General features: G+C 38.3%; 1 protein-coding gene and 2 long non-coding RNA genes across 5 annotated transcripts in view; 2 read left to right on the top strand and 1 right to left on the bottom strand.

Moving 5' to 3' along the window:
• The window catches only part of LOC124171514, a 60269-nt gene extending 51078 nt beyond the window's left edge, over nucleotides 1–9191 (top strand). Inside the window, exons 4-7 of one of the 3 annotated variants that reach the window (XR_006867793.1) lie at nucleotides 3354–3652; nucleotides 4149–4315; nucleotides 7502–7787; nucleotides 9170–9191. This is a non-coding gene — a long non-coding RNA (uncharacterized LOC124171514). The other 2 variants (XR_006867792.1, XR_006867794.1) reach the window with 2 other exon arrangements.
• Nucleotides 9192–9295: 104 nt separating this feature from the next.
• LOC124171511 lies at nucleotides 9296–14382 on the top strand. The gene is made up of 2 exons (XR_006867785.1): nucleotides 9296–9360; nucleotides 13573–14382. It is a non-coding gene; the product is annotated as an uncharacterized LOC124171511 (long non-coding RNA).
• Nucleotides 14383–16179: 1797 nt separating this feature from the next.
• On the bottom strand, nucleotides 16180–16920 carry LOC124171301 (jerky protein homolog-like). Its single transcript, XM_046550449.1, has one exon. The coding sequence runs from the start codon at nucleotides 16918–16920 to the stop codon at nucleotides 16180–16182; it is 741 nt and encodes a 246-aa protein (XP_046406405.1).
• Nucleotides 16921–18193: the final 1273 nt, after the last annotated feature.

Below are 18193 nucleotides of genomic sequence, written 5' to 3'. Positions count from 1 at the left end.
TAAAAGCTGTAGTCAGTGGCATAGCCAGGAATTTCGTTCAGAAGGGCTCCAAAACCAAGGGGAAAATAAAAAAAAAACAGGGTCCTAATTAGAGGGTTTTTGACTAATTTTTGACATTTTTCATAATCGAAAAAACTTCATTTGTCAAAGAAATCTATTGTAAATTCATGATTTTTCAATATTTTGTTCTCTTTTATGAAGGAAAATAATAGTGTTTTTATATTTCGAGTGGGGAGGTCTGGACCCCCTGCACGCCACTGGCTGTAGTATACGGAAATTGTTCTTTCCATTGGTTGCTTTTACATATGAATACCATCACTTTGTATATCGCTTCTTCCTTCCTTGTCACAATGAATTCCGAGTTCAAAGTTTCCCACTTCTCTGGTAACTATCCTTCACGAGCAATTCCAAGTGGCCTGCTAGCCATATTGGAAATATATCTTGAATTCAATATTGTAAGATAAATTATCGGAGGATTATCCGGAAAACAATGCTATATGTCTATTTGTCATCTTTTACACAAAAAGGAGTGTCATAAGGTCACCAAGTGGCAAATCTCTTCGTGTTAAATTGTCAATTTCTTCGAGAATAATTCTTGAGCAATGAACTTACTGCATGAGTTCCTTGGCAGGGAAGAATAAGAAATCATGGTCCTCAATTGAGTCTTTTTGTGATAATCCTGGTAAACTCACTTCTAAAGAGATGGTGAAAAGGAAAGGGTTACTGACTCAATGATAATTGGGTCTTTTTAAGATAGCTCTGATGAACTATGTACATAGTTGCTCAGTGATCAATGGAATAAAATAGCATGCATGCATACATATGGGGACTAAATACATATTGTGACGTGAGGAGGTGGGGGTTGGTTGGTTTATTGGAAAGAGGGGAGAAAGAGAAGGGAGGGAAAGAGGGGAAGGGAGAATAGGGAGGTTTCCTATTATTTTTTTATTGCCTAAATCGAAAGGTTATCACTCCTGGAGTATGTGTTATACCCTATTAGATTTTTAAATTACTATATATATTTTTCGCGATTAAATGAAAAGTGAGAAATTTCAAGCGCGCGAAAATGTGACGGCTAAGTATGAATGCTGGGAAAACCCCGTGTGACGTCATTATGGTTCCCGCTGTCGACGTGTGAGGTGACCTTTTGGTGAGGGTATGTGCGCTGCTGTGATGCAGGAAGCGGACTATCCTGCTAGCAGGTATCGCTCGGCTTAAATAAGGATTATTAATACCCTATCAAACAAGGGAAACTTTCTGGCCACAGGAAGTTTAAATAGTTGATTATTAAGATATGTTTCCCTGAGCTCTGTGCCTCATGCATGCATTGGTAATTTCAGACGATGTAAAACTCCTATCTACTCGTATAGAAACTAGGTGACGTCACATCGAGTGGCATTGCATGGGCACCAATCTGACCTTTTTCAAATGAGGTTAAAATTAACCATTGCCATTCGTCTAAACTGGAATTTCTAAAACCAAATAATTTCTATATTATGAATGCACTAATCATGGGTAACGAATTGGAATCCATGCCTTGTGTTTTCTTTGATGAAGAAAACTACCCTATTATTATGTGGGGAGGCTCATTGCGATGATTGGGGTACACAAAAAATTAGAGCTTATAACATAGATTCTGAGTTCTACAGAATATTTAATGCAGAAAAAAAGGGAAATGTACACATAGAACACGTGAAATTGTTCAATATCTTTCTATGCTTTGAACATTAAACTGGCCAGTGGATATTACCAAAATGATTAATTCAACAAAACAAAGTAAACTTAATAAAAAGAAAACAGGAAGTTTCCTTCCAATCAGTCTTTGGCCTGGTTTCTCACCAAGACATGAACACCCAAAAATTAGTTAACAAAAAGAAAACATTAACCTTAAGCATACTTATAGATAGAAAAGTACACCCTGTCCTAAAAAACTTTAGTGCACGCAATCACTCAAGGAAGGGGGGAGGGGAAAAGAGGATAGAATCATAAATGCAATTAAAAAAACTCATGGGCAAAGGCTCTTCAACAAAGGTTCCGGCATCTTCTTTCTTCGTTTCTGGGGGGGGGGGAATCTGGGTTTCTTTAACAACACTAGATCAGGGCTTTGAGTGAAGGTTCTTCTTTACTAGGGGATACAATTCAGGATTGTGGTTCGGCTTATCAAGTTTTCCTGTCTTGTTCACGGCTGAGGGATGACGTCCTCAAATGGCTCCTTTTCGGCAATCGCCGAGCCTAAATTGAATGGATGAGGCAGATACTTTGTGGAGATCCATTATGAGATATGAAGTGAAACACTTTGCACTTTCCACATAAAAATGTATTAAACTACAGTCGACATGTTTTGCTGCACTGCAGAATTATCAAGACTCCCACAAAATATATCGACTGTAGTTTAATAAATTTTTATGTGGAAATTGCAAAGTGTTTCACTTCATATCTCATCGCTAAACCATCTACACACCCTGGGCTGAGAGAATACTCAGTAGGATGACATGGGTTGATCTTCTTCTTATTGATGATGGAAATCTACCATTCATTCTCCTGTTTCCTGTTTCCGCTCATTTCCTCCTTCCCGGTCCAAACTCCATTGTCTCCAGGTTCTCCCTCTCTCTCCATAGACCACTCATGTAATGAGCCGCTTGCCCTGACAAACTGGCAGAGCCTCCGGCAGCATGATAAGGCCAGGGTTGATGTATCTCTTTCAGGTGGTGGCTCCTTAGGTTTCATGCCTCAAAGAGGGTTGGTTTTCAGGGGGTGAGGAGGGTGGGGAGAAAATGAGAAAGAGGCCTATTTCTAGAGGTAAGTCACCATGGGGGAGTTAAAGTATGTTTAATCTATTTTGGGGGAGAGGGTGAATGTATAGGTGAAGGAGAATCAGGTGGTCGTAGGCAGCCTTGCACCATCACTCCTCGGTGGGTGTGGGTGGTTGAGGAGGAGTGCACTCTTCTCTATTTGGGGCCAGCTCATACACAAAGTCACGTGATGGGAAAACCCCAAAATCTGGAGGTGGGGAATTGGGGGGAGGTGAAATGCATTACACACAAGTCCATTCACACTGAACTACCCACACACACACACGGTCAAACTTATATAAGACAAATAAATGAAGCTCTCCTTCCCTCAAAAATATCCATTCAAACCAATATATGTAACCTGCCAAATTTCTACGGTTACAATATGCATTCACAAATGGTATACATATATTAAGCTAACATAAGGAACTGGCATAAAGGTACCATATTGAGGAAATTTATGTGTACTATGTATTATAATTTCTTCGATTTTACGATACATATTTGGATAACTTACAGTGTGGTATATTTCATTCATGTCATTTATTCACTCTCTTCCAGGATTGCGTGGAGGATGAAGCAAAATGATGGGAGTTTGAAGATAGAATAAAAAAAGCAAAAAGTGTGTGAACCTTGCATGCACTTTATCTGATGGGTTGCATGATTGAGCAAAAATTTTGAGCCTTTTGATTGTTCAGAAACAAAAGGATGGGTGTGATTCTCGAGTCCTCCAAATTTAGGAGAAGAGAGAGACTCCAGGACAAGAAGACCACTCCAGGAAGAAGAATGCGAGTGACTTAGCTTAGATTTGGCCCTTAGGACTATGAATCATTGTGCCAAGTAAGACTAAGTTATTTTAGGTGAGTCAATTATACTTTTTTGTCAAACTGAGGTTTGACATGGGCATTGCAGCATTATGGAATAGAAACTGTCATTTGAATGAAAAGGTAGTAACTTCCTCCTTGTGCCACAATGACTTGTATACCGCAATGAAGCTTATGCAATTCCTTGGGGGAAAGGTATTTACCTTGCATGTACTCTCTCCATAGGCTCAAGACAAGAGGATCCCAGTTTCACACGTAGCTTACTTTTTGGGCCCTCTGGGTTTTGAATTATTATGTCGAGTAAGGCTAGGATTTTAAAGAGCGTTATCTAGAATTTTATGTTGAAACAAGGTTTGGCATTCACAGCATACCATTGCAGTGCTCGGGTTAGAAACTGTGTCACTTGAATGAGAAAGGGTTAATTTCCTCCTTTCCCACAGTGACTTTCCATATGTTGCAGTGCAGAGTGTGCTATGTCTTGGGGGAAGGATCATTTATTTACCTTGCATGAACTAACCCACTCTCTCCCTAGGCTCAAGACATTCCGGTGGCCGAAGGAATGTAGGCATTGCAAGAGGTACCATCAGACAACTGAAAGGAGAAGAAACATGTCAAGACAAAGAAGAAGGAAGGCGTCAACCTATTAAAATTTAATTGCATTATCAGGATGATGTAGAAACGTTTGATAGATTCACTAAGGTAAATTTCTCCACAAATACTGTCCTGAGCACCTTTATCTTTCTTCTGCGCAAACCAACTCCGCTTAAATATGAATAACAATCCAAAATTTGTATTACAATGAAATCAACTTTTAAGGACAACCAATCAATATTACCCACTTTCAATTAAATTTTGCATATTAATTTCATTTATAAAATAATTTCTTCTACATTCAATTCAATTTTTTAAAACGATATCCGCATGAGTTTATTTTTTTAATTCATGATGCATATTCTGCCATTAAGGATTTCTTGCTTTTTTAGCCTAATTTATACTAATGCAAAATGAAGTCAACATCTTTCAGTTCTTCCAAACAAGTTTAGATACATTCATTTAATCTCACCTCTTTGCATAATCCTGATGCATCATGAACATTGTATGTAATCAGTCACCTTTCATTTTTTTATTATTGCTCATCCAAGCACTGCATTGAAAATCAGTTTCTTTAATTTTTATTCATGTTTTTTTTTCTTTCTCAATTGATAAACTAAATATTTTCTCAAAACATTTTGCAAAAGTTCTTTTTCAAAAAATCAAATCATCATTTTTTTGTGAATATGTTAAGTAGAGAATGAAAGAATGTAAATTATGTTCTTCAGAATTATTTTTAACTATTGATAGATTATAAAGTGAATTATATTTTTAATGCCACTTCTGAAGAAATACCTCGTTGGCTAAGTAAAGAATTCTTGTTGAATCCCAATTGTATGAGTCTCCTCCATTTTATCAATTCATTAGGAAAATACTCTGCCCATTTAGATATTTGCTCTCTGGCGTCCATAGCGTATCACAGGAAGTAACTTAAAAATTTGCTGGTATAAATTTGATAAATTTTATACAGGTCCTAAATTATAGCACTAAACACATATTAGAACTACTTTCAGCTTTAGGATTTCAAGTTTTTTCTAGAAACTTTATAACCATTTTGAACATATTCCCTTGAATTCTGTTTAAATTTCATTGAAATTTTCATGCATCCCTATCGAAATGAAACATCTTTTCAACTTTTCATGCAGAGATAAGACGCGGGCTTCTTATACCACTAATGTTGAATTTTCCCATGGCTGTTTTTGCAGTGATTCCTCATACCCTATTAAATTTCAGTGCACTCACATACAGTTTTTATAAATCCGCGATGGAAATTCAATTTCTGTACCATCTTTCTCCCCTCAGCTGCAAGCCATCTTGGAGGGTGTGGGCAGAAAGGGTGGGGTGGGATGGGGTGGGATGGGGTGGGGTGGGGTGGGATGGGGTGGGATGGGGTGGGATGGGGTTGGATGGGGTGGGATGGGGGATGGGGTGGGATGGGTTGGGATGGGGATGGGGTGGGTTGGGGGATGGGGTGGGATGGGGTTGGATGGGGTGGGATGGGGGATGGGGTGGCATGGGGGATGGAGTGGGATGGGGCTGGGGTGATAAGTGATAAGTATATTTAATATAATACTACTTGGAAATAGCAAAGTTTTTGATCCTTCTATTCCTGCAAGGATGACTTCGACGACCACGATAATTATACATGCTGAACATGATTAAAATATTTATTTTTATCTGTATATATATATCTCTCTAAGCATGTAAATATTTGTAATGTAATTTTGTTTAAATAAACGTTAGTGTGTAAATTTACTTTTTTCCTATTTCTACCTATTTTAAGTAGTTTGTAAGAATTGAAATGTTACAAGGGGTGGTTTTTAAGGGTTGTACATATTTAAATCGGCATCGTTCTTAAATTAGGGCATTTTGACGAAAAATATATTTTTGGTGGTAAATAATTATTTTCCTTAACCCCGAATAAGGGTTGATTTTTAAGGGTTTAAATATCATGAAGTAGGAGGAGGTTTTCACCCCCAAAAAAATGAAAATAAATTACTTGAATTCATGAGCCTCATTGCATAAAAGTTGTATTTAATACCCTCATGTATGTATTTATATTGGAGGGCCCAAGAGATGTGCGTGAGAAAAATGTGAATGTTTAAATTTTTTCCCACAAGCATAAATGAGTTTCTACTTTAAGTTTATTTTCGGAATGGTATGTATTCATTGAAATGAAAAGATAACTCGACTTCTGAGATGGATTATGAGAGATAAATAACAAGTTTAGTGACACCCAATTAAAACTTAATAGTGGTCACTAGGGTATAGATTTTATTTATTTTATCAATATCTAATTTTAAATTGAGCTTAATTTAAATTGTTATGAACAAAATCGACCAAATATTGCCAACACTAAACGTAGCGACCCTTTTTGCTTTAGAATATATTTTCAGGCTTGCGGAACGATCAAATTCAAAACTCTTTCTCTCTTTATGTCCCTCTCCTTCGTTAACAGCGAGGCGATGACGGTTTTGAGGCGACGATCACGCGAGTTCAGATTTTTTTCAAGAAGGCGCACAAGTCCACGTTATCAGGAGTTGTAAATAAGGTTTATTGTAACGACTGGAAAAAATACGCCATTTTCGAGTAGAGAAATTGAATATAGATCGTGAATTGAATATAGATTGAAATGAAGGGGGTTCGTCGTAAGAATTGTGGTGGTGCACTTTCGGGCGACTCTTAAAGGGTTAGCCACTAGTCAGCCGACAGTTATTCATCGAAGTGTGATTCGCTCCTCATATCAGTGATCGGGAAAATGTCGAAATGGGATCTACTATACAGCAAACTCTCGATTATCCGGGCTAATGATGGGGAGATGGTGCACGGATAATAAAAAACACGGATAATCCAAACTCCATTTTATTTCTTAAATTTTCCGTAATATGCACAAAATTATCATACGTATATTCATTTTCGCAAATAGTCCGTTAATTTAGTTTGTTTTAAGGACTCGTTGACAGCTTTCTTCACCTGAACACGGATTTTTTTTTGCTGCAATAACGTCATTATAATCGTAATTACAGTGTTCCATGTAGCGCAGCAAATTTTCTACGCAGGTGAGCGCTTGGCTGTGAGTCATGCGCATGGCCCTTATATACTGGTTACTAATCTTCCAAAAGGTTCTCATTGAAATCGGTAGGGGGCGCTGTTGCCTCAATCTTCCGACACCAAATAGTTCCTCTTTTGAACGAGTGGCAGCGCGAGGGTGCCAATGGTTTCTAGTTGTAGGAAAATTAACATGGCGAGTATAGGCTAAACGCTGACTTGTGGTGTTTTTTTCCATTTTTTCAGTGGTAAGGAGGCCTTCTGGAGGTTTCATTTTTTGACAGTACGAAACTGAGTGTAGTGGCTAGAAATTAGTGCTATTAGCTCAGAAAAGTCAGCGATGGTTCAGGAGTAGTGACTTGAAACAAATCCCGTGCCCTCGCTCGTAGTGGGATCCCGTTTACTTACCTGTGAACACCATGGCTTACGACAAGGGATCGTTTTTGTGCGTGGTTTTAAGTCGGTATATAATGCTAAGAAGAAATAAAATTCCAAACTGGGCATTATAAACTCCCATTTGTGGAAGGCGGCGGTAAGTACACTGAATGTTTACATGTTGCATTTTTGAATAAGTTGTTTCTTGTGCATGGTACCGAAGTTATGATAACGGTGAAGGCCCGAAGTGTCACTAATCTTAGCAATTAAGTTTAATAACAATGCAAATGTTTCAACTGCGTGTCCATATTACAGCATTTGTCGAAAATGAAACTCCTATCCCGCTCAACATTTTTAGCCGACCTTATTCCAAGATGGCAGAATGTGGTGGACACGTTAATTTTAATTTTGTAAGTAATGTGTGCCGCCTACTGTCCATCGCATGGCACAGTGAGTATTCGCATTTAAAGTTGATATTTTTTAAACATTGTTTTGCTCTATCGGAAGTAGAATCAAACTCTTGAAAAGTTATTTTTAAGTTTTTTTATCTGGAATGGACCTGATGTTTTGGTTTGGGTTTCTTGTTTATATACATTACTAGCTGAGAAGCCCTTTGATTTTGAGCAGCTCGGAGATGAGTTAGAGAATTTGCCTAATTCTTTGTGCATTGAAGTCGGCCGTTGTGCGTGAAAATGCTATTGTTTATTTCTCTTCGTCACAAGGTTCATAAGTTTTGTTCATGGTAGCAGAGAGGAGTACTCCTCGATCGTATCCTACTACACACCGCAAATAAGTGTATTTTTTCTCTATCTTGGCCTCTATTTTTAGCGTATATTAGTGCCTTGCAGGGTTAATAGTCTTGAAGAATTTAAATGCATTGCAATTTAAACAACCGATAAATATTCTTTTACGTTATTTTAGCTCGATCGGATAAAAACCACATTTATATGATGATTTTTGTATGACAGACACAGACAAACATTAACTTTTTATGTAGGATTCATAGATAAAGCGTAACAGGTATCTCGCAATGTCGCGCACAAGAATTTCCTTTGGTTGATTTTGCGTTTAATGTAATTAACTTCATTTTTGCTCTGCCATTTCGAAGTGTTCTACGTTCTACTATGATATGATATTTTGGGAATTACAATTAATTATAATCAATGACCGGAACCAATGACTGTTTTACTCGGGAGCTTTTAAAGACTAGATGCGTGAATTAACAAATTGAAATAGTTATTTAATAAATGCCTTGCAATAAATTTTCTGGAAATAATTGGATGTCGAGGCTACAATTGCTGAGATTTATCGATTCGGTTCAGTGCAAATTATCTGGATAATCAAGAGAAATTGGCTATCTTTCCCTGCCAAGTCATAAATGGCCTACTAACTAGCCAGTTGCTGACAAGCCTTACACATCCTGCATGTTTCATGAACAATTTCTGTCTAACCGTGCTACTATTTGAAAATACATGAATGCATATTGATGTTGGATCTGTAAGTGGCTTTGAGAACTAATTATTCTTTATTTTTCCCCAGGATTAACTGATATATAAAACCAGTGAAGCATGAAGCTTTGTGAATGTAATTTAATGTGAAGTAATTTTGGGAGATGAAACCTAATAATACTGTCTGGAGGAGTCGAACATTTAGATACAAAGAATGATGTAGACCCTCAGATCCAAATATACTGTATGTCCTCAAGAGAAATACAGCCGCCTTCCAGCAATGTGAGTAAATTTGAAAATATGTAAATGTATATTGATGTCTGATCTGAGCTTGTTCTTTTGAACATTTGTGTCCCGATTTACTCATAGAAGTAATATGAAAATTTTGCTCTCATATTTATGAATATCACTATTATTGTTTATTAATTTAAGTAAGGTGACATGAGCCCAAGTTTTATTTTATGGATGATTTTTACATCTTCAATGTCCAACATCTGTGAGAGGTTTAGGTAGTTTAGACCATTAAGCATAACATAAAAGTTGGTATATGTACTACCAAGCTTGGGTGATCAATCACCTATTAGAGTATGTATCAACGATGTGTAAGCACACCTTACATCTCGCCATCTTTATTGTTCATCACTCTTACACCGGAACTCTCATTCCCAACTTCTGAGCATGGTGGCAAACCTTAGGACTCAACATCCCTTTTCTCCTTTAAGAGACATTCTTACCCTTACATAAACGTAAAGTCTTGAACAAAAACAAATGCAAATCCTGATACTTACTACACCAATTCACTTATAAACCAAAATAACATTCTTCATTCCAGATAAATCAAAAGTCTTTTTACAAGCTTGGCATATGTTAAATAATCAGCGCATGTTAAATACTGAGTGTTCAGTATATAAATAATAAATAAATAAATACTAGTTATTCAGTGATCTACATTTTATAATACTGCAAAGAACTAGATTTATTACATTCTCTCATTGACCTCATCTCTCCTGGAGAGTCTCCTGTTTTCCTGTAATTGTTTCCTGCCATCACAGGATTAGGTTGCAAATTCTTTCCTCCATCTACAGTTGAGGACCTCAAATCCGGAAAGCTTGGGAGCAAAGGGTTTCTGGATTTCTGGTCTTCATGGTATGTTTTGTTAATTAATTAATTTATAAATGTGTTCAGGCTCTTGTGCTTGATATTTGAGATCCCTAAGTGCCCAGGTTGTTAGTGTATGTTTACAGAGTGTGCTAACATCCTACTCGTCCCAGAACAAGGCTCAGAGGCCGGTGCCACGAGGTGTCTAGTCGAAACCCTATGCAGAAGAATTTTCAAACATTTTAGATTTCTGTTTTTTTTGGGGTTTCTGGATTCCGTATTTTTGGTCCTCAACTGTACTATATCCTCCCTTGGTGTTAGCTCATTGTAGTTCTCTTCCTTATTCCCATTCTCTTGTTCCCTCTGAAGATATGGTTTAGCATGAGAAGTATTCCTTCTATGAGGTTTCCCTTGATTATCATAAATGAACTCCGAATTTCCATTAGATTCTATAATGGTCACAGGATCTTGTCTAAAGGGAGTGGATAGTTTGTTTTCCCAAGCTTGTTTCATTAACACCACATCCCCTGGTTCCACAAGACTAGGCTTTGCAAGACAGTTTAAATGAGCATACAATTTACCATCATCTTTCAACATTAACTCCCTGTCTCTAATTATTACAGCTAATATCAGGTTCACCTGCATACATAACTGTAAATCAGGAATTTTTTTACCAAATCTTGCATCCTAAAAACAACGCTGCTGGTGGGCAACCTGTTACCAAGTGGGGAGTGACTCAATATGAGGATAGGTATATCAGAAGTTCCTCTATCCAACTTATCTTTTATGCGCCAGCAATCCTTAATCTTTTCATAATGTTCCTGTTTTGGCATTCTACCGCTCCATTTGCCCGGGGCCAATATGGTGTAGAAAAATGATGGATAATATTTAAATCTTTCAGAAACCTCTGAAATCCTGCATCTTTAAATGGTGGTCCATTATCTGATGAAATAGATTTTAGCAAACCATACCGTGCAAACAAGCCTTTAGACAAATAAGGACTGTGCAAATCTAACACTATCAACAAATTGCCACCTGATGGTTAGGGGCCAAGGAAATACAAACTTACAATGGTTGACATGGCAATTCAGATCGTACTATTGGTTCTAGTGGGTCACTACTAGCCACTAACTGACATTCATGGCAGGATCTACACCACTGTTCAACATCTTTTTGCATACTTTTCCTCCAAACCTTGGTTCTTAAAATTTTCTTCATACTAACAACCTCCATATGACCTTTGTGAACGACGACTTGACTTACACTCCTGGAGAACTTTTGGTAATATGTACTATTCTTGCCCCTCTCAAATTAGCAATTAATTAATTTCACCCAATTCATGTTGGATAAGCTCATAAAATCTTAACTCTTTAGGCCAATTGTCACTATGAAGACAATTTTTTATCACTTTTTATTCACTGTCCTGCTCAGAAGCCTTTTGAATTTATTGTTAAGCCATTCGGAATTGATGCCTCTACCAAGCACATCACTATCCACAGTTCATAGTAAAGTAACCATCAAAGTTCATAAATGTGAGCGTATACACTCTGAATATACAGTAGGGCACCACAGTTATTTGAAGCCGATGTCCAAGGGTCAAATTTGTATCAAAATTTGATACAACTGACGTTCACCCTATCACACGGTCAAAATTTCATCCAACTGGCTTTTGGTCCTTTGGTTTGTACAAAACACGGTTTTGTCCAAATGGGTAGGACAGGTTCTAAATTTTCATCCAATTGGATGAAACCAACCAATCACTGGACTGGACAAAAGAGAAGCGCCAAACGCTGACACACAGGCCACATAGGTTATTTATCGTCTGCATGAGCATATTAATTAATAAATATATATAATGGACACAAAAATAAAATTTGTTGCATTCCATACAGTATGCATCAAAAACCCAACCGGTTTCTACCTTTTCAGGTCATGTTCATTATCGTTCACCTCTTGATAAGACCTGAAAAGGTCGAAACCGGTGGAGTATTTTTCATAAATATTGTATGGAATACGCGATGGAAACTCTCAACTAGGAAATCTGTAATGTGTAAATGAGTTCATGTTTAATGAGAAGGAACCTTCCTTTTAGACTCACAATACAAGGAGGGGGTGTTTTGGAAAGAATAAAAGATTTACTTTAGGTATTAAAGCACTATTAATTCATAACATTTCAATGACCATGTCCATCACTTATTAATAACATTTTCCTTGCGGGAATAAACTGCCTCACGTTTGTATCCTGGCATTTTATTCTGCCCTCAACCTTGCTTATAAGGGACATGAAAATATCCTCACTTATCGTCAATTAATATCAGTAATATACAGGAACATCAGTGAGCAACTCCTTCTCCAATATGTTAAGCACGCTTACTCCAACGCTTTCCAGCCAACGCCAAGTTCAGCATTCCTTCTGTTTTCTTTCTCTTTAATGTTCAAGAGGCCTGTTCAGATGATTTCAACTGCTAAAAAGACAGAATACTTCACTTCCACAAGCTTCCAAATTTGTATACATAAACATTGTCTTTCGTTTGTTTTTGGTCCATCGTGGGGAACCCCTGTCCCATTGCATGCAAATTTTTGCAACAAAATTTTTATTCCAAACATATTGAGACAAATATTTGGATGCAAATTTGACTGTGGGACACCGGCTTGATTTATTTAACCGAGTTTTCTGCACATTTGCCCCAGAGGAGGGCTTACCTTAGCATTGAATTGAGATGGGGCAATGTCCTTATGGGCTATGTTCTCATCTCTAGCAAATTCCAGGTTTTTAAAATGATCACTGGCAAATCTATTATATATTGGATCATGAGATACATTTCACCTGCATCTATCCTGCTTCTCAATTCCATTCTCACAGTCTAGAGAAGGACTCATTATTGTTCATATTTCCACATGATAAACTGGTATATGAAACCAGTGAACCATGAACTTGTGAAAATAATTTGATGTGATGTAGTTTTGGGAAATGTGTTCTAATAAAACTTGCGCTTTCAGTGGGATAGTGTTTACTGCTGATGGCTCAATTTTTTTAGCTCATGCTATGAATTTTACATTTTGACTTTTAGGAATTCATGGATGACTATTTAATTATTTATAAAATCATTAAGAAATCATTACTTTAAATGCCAAATTTGTGAACTAATTTTGTTTATTGATCATTATCTAATTGTAAGCCTGAATACTTATTTTTTTCCTATTCTTATTCAGTTTATTCAATAATTTACTCTCACTCACATTACTAATATTTGTGTTATTTGTGACTTAATATGTTTTAAATGCCTTGGTCTAATTTCTTAAATTTTGGACATTTTTTATTTTAAATTTCTTATCATGGTTTTGTTATTAGCCCTTATACTTGTACTAATACTTTTTTATTATTTGTTCTATCAGCTAATATGATGTCTGTGAAACTCCTTGAAGGCTGTTCCTTAAGATGATTCATCAGTGGACTTCAATATTCAAGACCTATGGTGGCTGTTTCCTACTAGAATTCAAATGAAGAACTTACAGTCAGCTTTTATTTAATCCGTTTTCAGGAGAATAATTGATGCTTTTTATGGCTGTCTGTTTCATGACATTGTAGAGAGATGTTGTTTGACGAATTGATGTGGAAATTTACTTCCTTTTGATAGAATGTATACCTGAAAATGTTTGCTTATCAATTTTTCTCGGAAATAAATGTTGGTAAGCTTCAAAAGGTGTTTTTTTTTCCTGATAGAGGTAATCCTAGTGATTATTTCCAAAAGATAAGAGAGAACTTTTTACTCTCTCAGATTTTTCCCAACACTGGAGAGTAGTGCATTGAAATGGTCTTGTATATTTTACAGCCGCTCTATATTTCTAATTCAATAAATGTTATAGGGTGCACTTCTAAAGAGACATTAAATAGCATAGGTTAATAATTAACTATATTTCCTTTGTGATCTGGATATTGTGTCATTAATTTAGAGTAATAAGAAATTGATTAAGTACTGTCTTTAGGCCTCTGCACATTTTTTCCAGCGACTGTGCTGTGACTGAGTACATGCCCAAGGAGGTTTCTTCGGAGGCTTCTCGTAAGGTCTTTTTCATGGCTGTTTGTATCTCTTCTATGGATGAATAATGGGTTCATTTCAGGGCTGCCTTAATCCTAACTTGCACAAAAATATCTGATGGGGTGACCTCCGGACTACAGGTGAGGCAGCATACGAATCTGGTGTTTGGCCGGGAACCAGGGTGTGGATTCGTAGCATGTTGTGGCAAGGAGCCCTTCAATAGGTGGAAGAGGGGACTTCATAGTCTCAACCTCGCCTGAATAAAGGCATATTATTATTATTTAAAAGGCTTTTAACTCCCTCAAAACTTGTGAGTAGGGCAGAACAGAGTCGCTAGAAGCCTCACAACTTATTTCGTTTCCTAAAGATATTTAGCATAAAACTTAAACTTTGCTCGACTGTTGATTCCATTTTTTTTCCTTGACAAGGTCGGCCAAGGGGGGGGTTTATAATAACTTACGTCCTTCCATAGCTTAGAAAGCGATCAGATTGGTCTTGCAACAATGATTAGAGTCCATTCCTCCTACTCCAAGTAGTTTGATCCCACTCCAACCAATTGGGGTGGCACGGGTTATTCAATTGCATCACTTTCAGAATTCACCCTGTATGTTATGTAACTGCTTGCATAACATAACCCTATATAAGCATGTGTAAGGTGAACTGATCAATCATATCCTCACCATACGTTGGCATCTGGGAGACCGGACCCTAGGCGACGAGAGAGTGATTCTTTGTTGTGTTTTGTTAAAATGACCATTGGAAGTGTTGACTCACTCTGTAAAGAAGACTAGCAGTGGCCATCATGAGATCTTATTCTATCCCCATCTGGCGTGCAATTGCACGGATATTTCAATGAAATTAGAATAGGGGCTATTTCACCATCTTGCATGTATTCGTTCTAGCACTTTATCGCTTTGCACGATGTTATTTTGACAGCGCCTTAGTAAATTCATCAGTTTGTGCAATTATGTGCACGGTGTAAAATGGCTGTTAACGGGAGAAATGCCTTTTAATGTACCTATATGTTTTTTTCCAACTGCCGCCGCCTTCGATCAGAAAATTCCGAGAGTTAGGTAAAACCCTAATGCAGATAAATTTATTGTTACTTTGGCTTCACTAGGTCCTATTTACCCGCCGAAACTAAGGAACTAGTGATTTACAGCCCATAGCGCATTTCCATGGTGAAATTATTCAATGAATCTAATCGTTCCTCCTATAATTCGTCCACATCCGACTCTTATCACTCCATCTCGTCCCGATTTGCTTTCGAACCGCCGCCGAGACCGCAGTTAGTTCCATATTTCCCCTAGTGGTAGCGCCACTGCGCGCCAGAGTTTCTCTGGAGGGGTTTGAGGGGTGGGAGCGTCAGTCAAGGCAACAACATTGAGCCAAAGATTAGTAACCAGTATATAAGGGCCTTGGTCATGCGGTCGCTACTCCCCTCCTCTCCGCTCTCGTCACTTTCACTCCCCTCACTCCCCTCCTCACTCGCCACTCCGGTAGAGATCGCGGCGTTAATAATGTCCTCATCCGTCATATGACGGAATCCCGGTTCACTTTCGTTTCTCTCCAACCACTCGTTTAAGTTTTCTACATCAACATTTTCGAACCCTTTCATTATTTTTACTAGTTCCCCCAAGTTGGGATCACTCACATCTGATTCTGAAAATCCCTCGAAATCACCTTCGAGGTCTAGCAAAAGTTTCATCCACGAACGAACTAGTGTGATAGCTTTCACCGAAAGCAAAGCCTGAGATACACCGTGAATTGCATCTAATATTGTCATTTTCTTCCAGAAGTTCATCAAATTTTCATCTTCAATGGATAGGGTTCGCAGAAGACCAACGCGATAATTTCTTTTCATTGATGCAATGACGCCTTGATCCATTGGCTGTATAATTGATGTGACGTTTGGGGGCAAAAACTTAGTAATTATTAATCCGTCGTCTGACGTTAAAATTTTCTAATTCGGATGGGAAGGGGCATTGTCTAAGAGTAGCACTGCTTTCGGAGGCAATCCCTTGTCTTTTAAAAACAAACGAACTTGGGGAACAAATTTTGAGTGGAACCAATACTCAAATATCTCTCGGTCCATCCACGCTCCCTTTTGATTGTAATCAACGGGAAGCTGACTTCCTTCAGTGCCCTTAAAGGATCGAGGCCTTTTCGATTTTCCAATGACTAACAATCTAAGTTTATGGCTCCCGGAAGCATTCCCACAGCACATCACTGTCAATCGTTCTTTGGAGGATTTGTGGCCGGGTGCATGCTTCTCTTGCACGAACGCTAGCGTTTTAGACGGCAGACATTTCCAGTATAGCCCCGTCTCGTCAGCATTGTAAATTTGGCTGGAGTCATACCGTTCTTCAGTCACAAACTGCTGAAATTCTTCCCGAAACGCTACTGCAGCCTCATTGTTAGCACTCAGTCGTTCTCCTTGAATACTTATTTCACGTATGCCGTGTCTATTTTTAAATCTTGTTAGCCACCCAGATGATGCGTTGAACTCGCCTTCGAAGCCCAGTTGCTTGTAGAAAAACTTTGCTTTATCTGTGACAACTGGACCAGAAAGAGGTGTGCCTTCCGCTCTCCTCTGGGTAAACCATTGAAGCATTGCGGCGTCCAACTCCTCGTATGATGCACTTTTCATTGTCTTGCGATTTGATGGTCCTGCGCCACTGTCACAGTTCCTAGCGTATTCCATTAGCTTGGTCTTATTTTTTTAAATATCACGCACTGTTTGACATCCAATGCCATAATCTCTGGAAATCTTTATCACCGATTCCCCCTTCTCTAGTTTATTAATCACTTCCAGTTTCTGTTTTACAGTCAACACAATTTTCTTGCGTTTATCAGCCATGCTACTTCCTCCAGGTGGATGAATTGTTCACCGGACAACCTAATTAACGATGGCACATGCAACAGAGAACCACGAAGCATAAGCCGCGACTGCGGGAGACCCACAAAACTCAAGCCTTAATCGATATGTTGCTGCCGGCAGTTACTCACACGTGTCAGCAAAAAGTAATCACTAAGTTACGAAGTTTAGGACGACTTCATCCCTCCATTCTTCATCAGGCCTCAACCTACCCCTTTTACCCCTTCCACCTTTCTAAGACCATCCAACAGGCCCAAGTCACCCCAGATTATGTTTCGCGCAGGGATCATATGTTACGTAGGTGATACATTATTGGCCTCAAAATAAAATATCATATTACTTTAAGTTCCCAGAAAGGTTCACTAGCCTTGAGCAAAAGCTTCAAGTTACCTGAGGGCAATAGGAAATGTATCTTTTGAAGTCTTTCCCCTCCTCTCCAGTAGAATTCTATTCACGCAACCTGACTTCCTTGACCCCAATATATGAACCAAGCTGCCAGCATGAGTCACCCACTGTGTTCTTCGCTGACAGTAAGCAACTTTCCATAATTACGGTTTTGCCTCCATATGACTTCGATAATAGTAGCGTGCACCAAGTATAAGAAAGAATGAGTCCAAACACGACGCATTTCTGACTTTTTAAAAATTTGTCAAGCATGGCACCATAACTTTCATTTATCGATTTATCCAAGAATCACCAGTTCCTGTATTTGGCTGCACGAAAAAACCGCTAAGATGTTTTCGCTACAAATGCATCTTTATATTTTGCTTTCTTGATTTCTTATGAGCGTCATAATTATTTTCACTTCCTGCACGAGTCATTTATTCAAGGATCACCTTCCTCTCTTTAACTCGAAGGGAGGAGTCAAGAGACGAACGTTTGTATAACCTCGTAGCAGTCGTAAGAAAACGCGCTCCTTCCCCTCCAAGCCCCCTCTTCCTCCAAGCCCCCTCCTCCTCCCCCCTCTCCTCGTGCTTCCGCTGCCCAGCCTAGCCCCTTCCCTGCGGCCGGTCGTATTCTACCCCCATGTCGTCGCTTGTGACGCGTTCCGACTGTGCGTGTTCTTGTTATTCTAATTGTTCATTATATTAGTAAATCC

The sequence above is a fragment of the Ischnura elegans genome, chromosome X (assembly GCF_921293095.1).
Source record: "Ischnura elegans chromosome X, ioIscEleg1.1, whole genome shotgun sequence".
Lineage (NCBI taxonomy): Eukaryota > Metazoa > Arthropoda > Insecta > Odonata > Coenagrionidae > Ischnura > Ischnura elegans.
Note: the sequence above shows the minus strand (reverse complement) of the source record. Positions and strands in the feature narration are given on the sequence as shown.

Excerpts from the sequence above, each read along its gene's own strand:
- LOC124171301 (XM_046550449.1), bottom strand. The coding sequence starts at position 16,920 with ATGGAATACGCTAGGAACTGTGACAGTGGCGCAGGACCATCAAATCGC.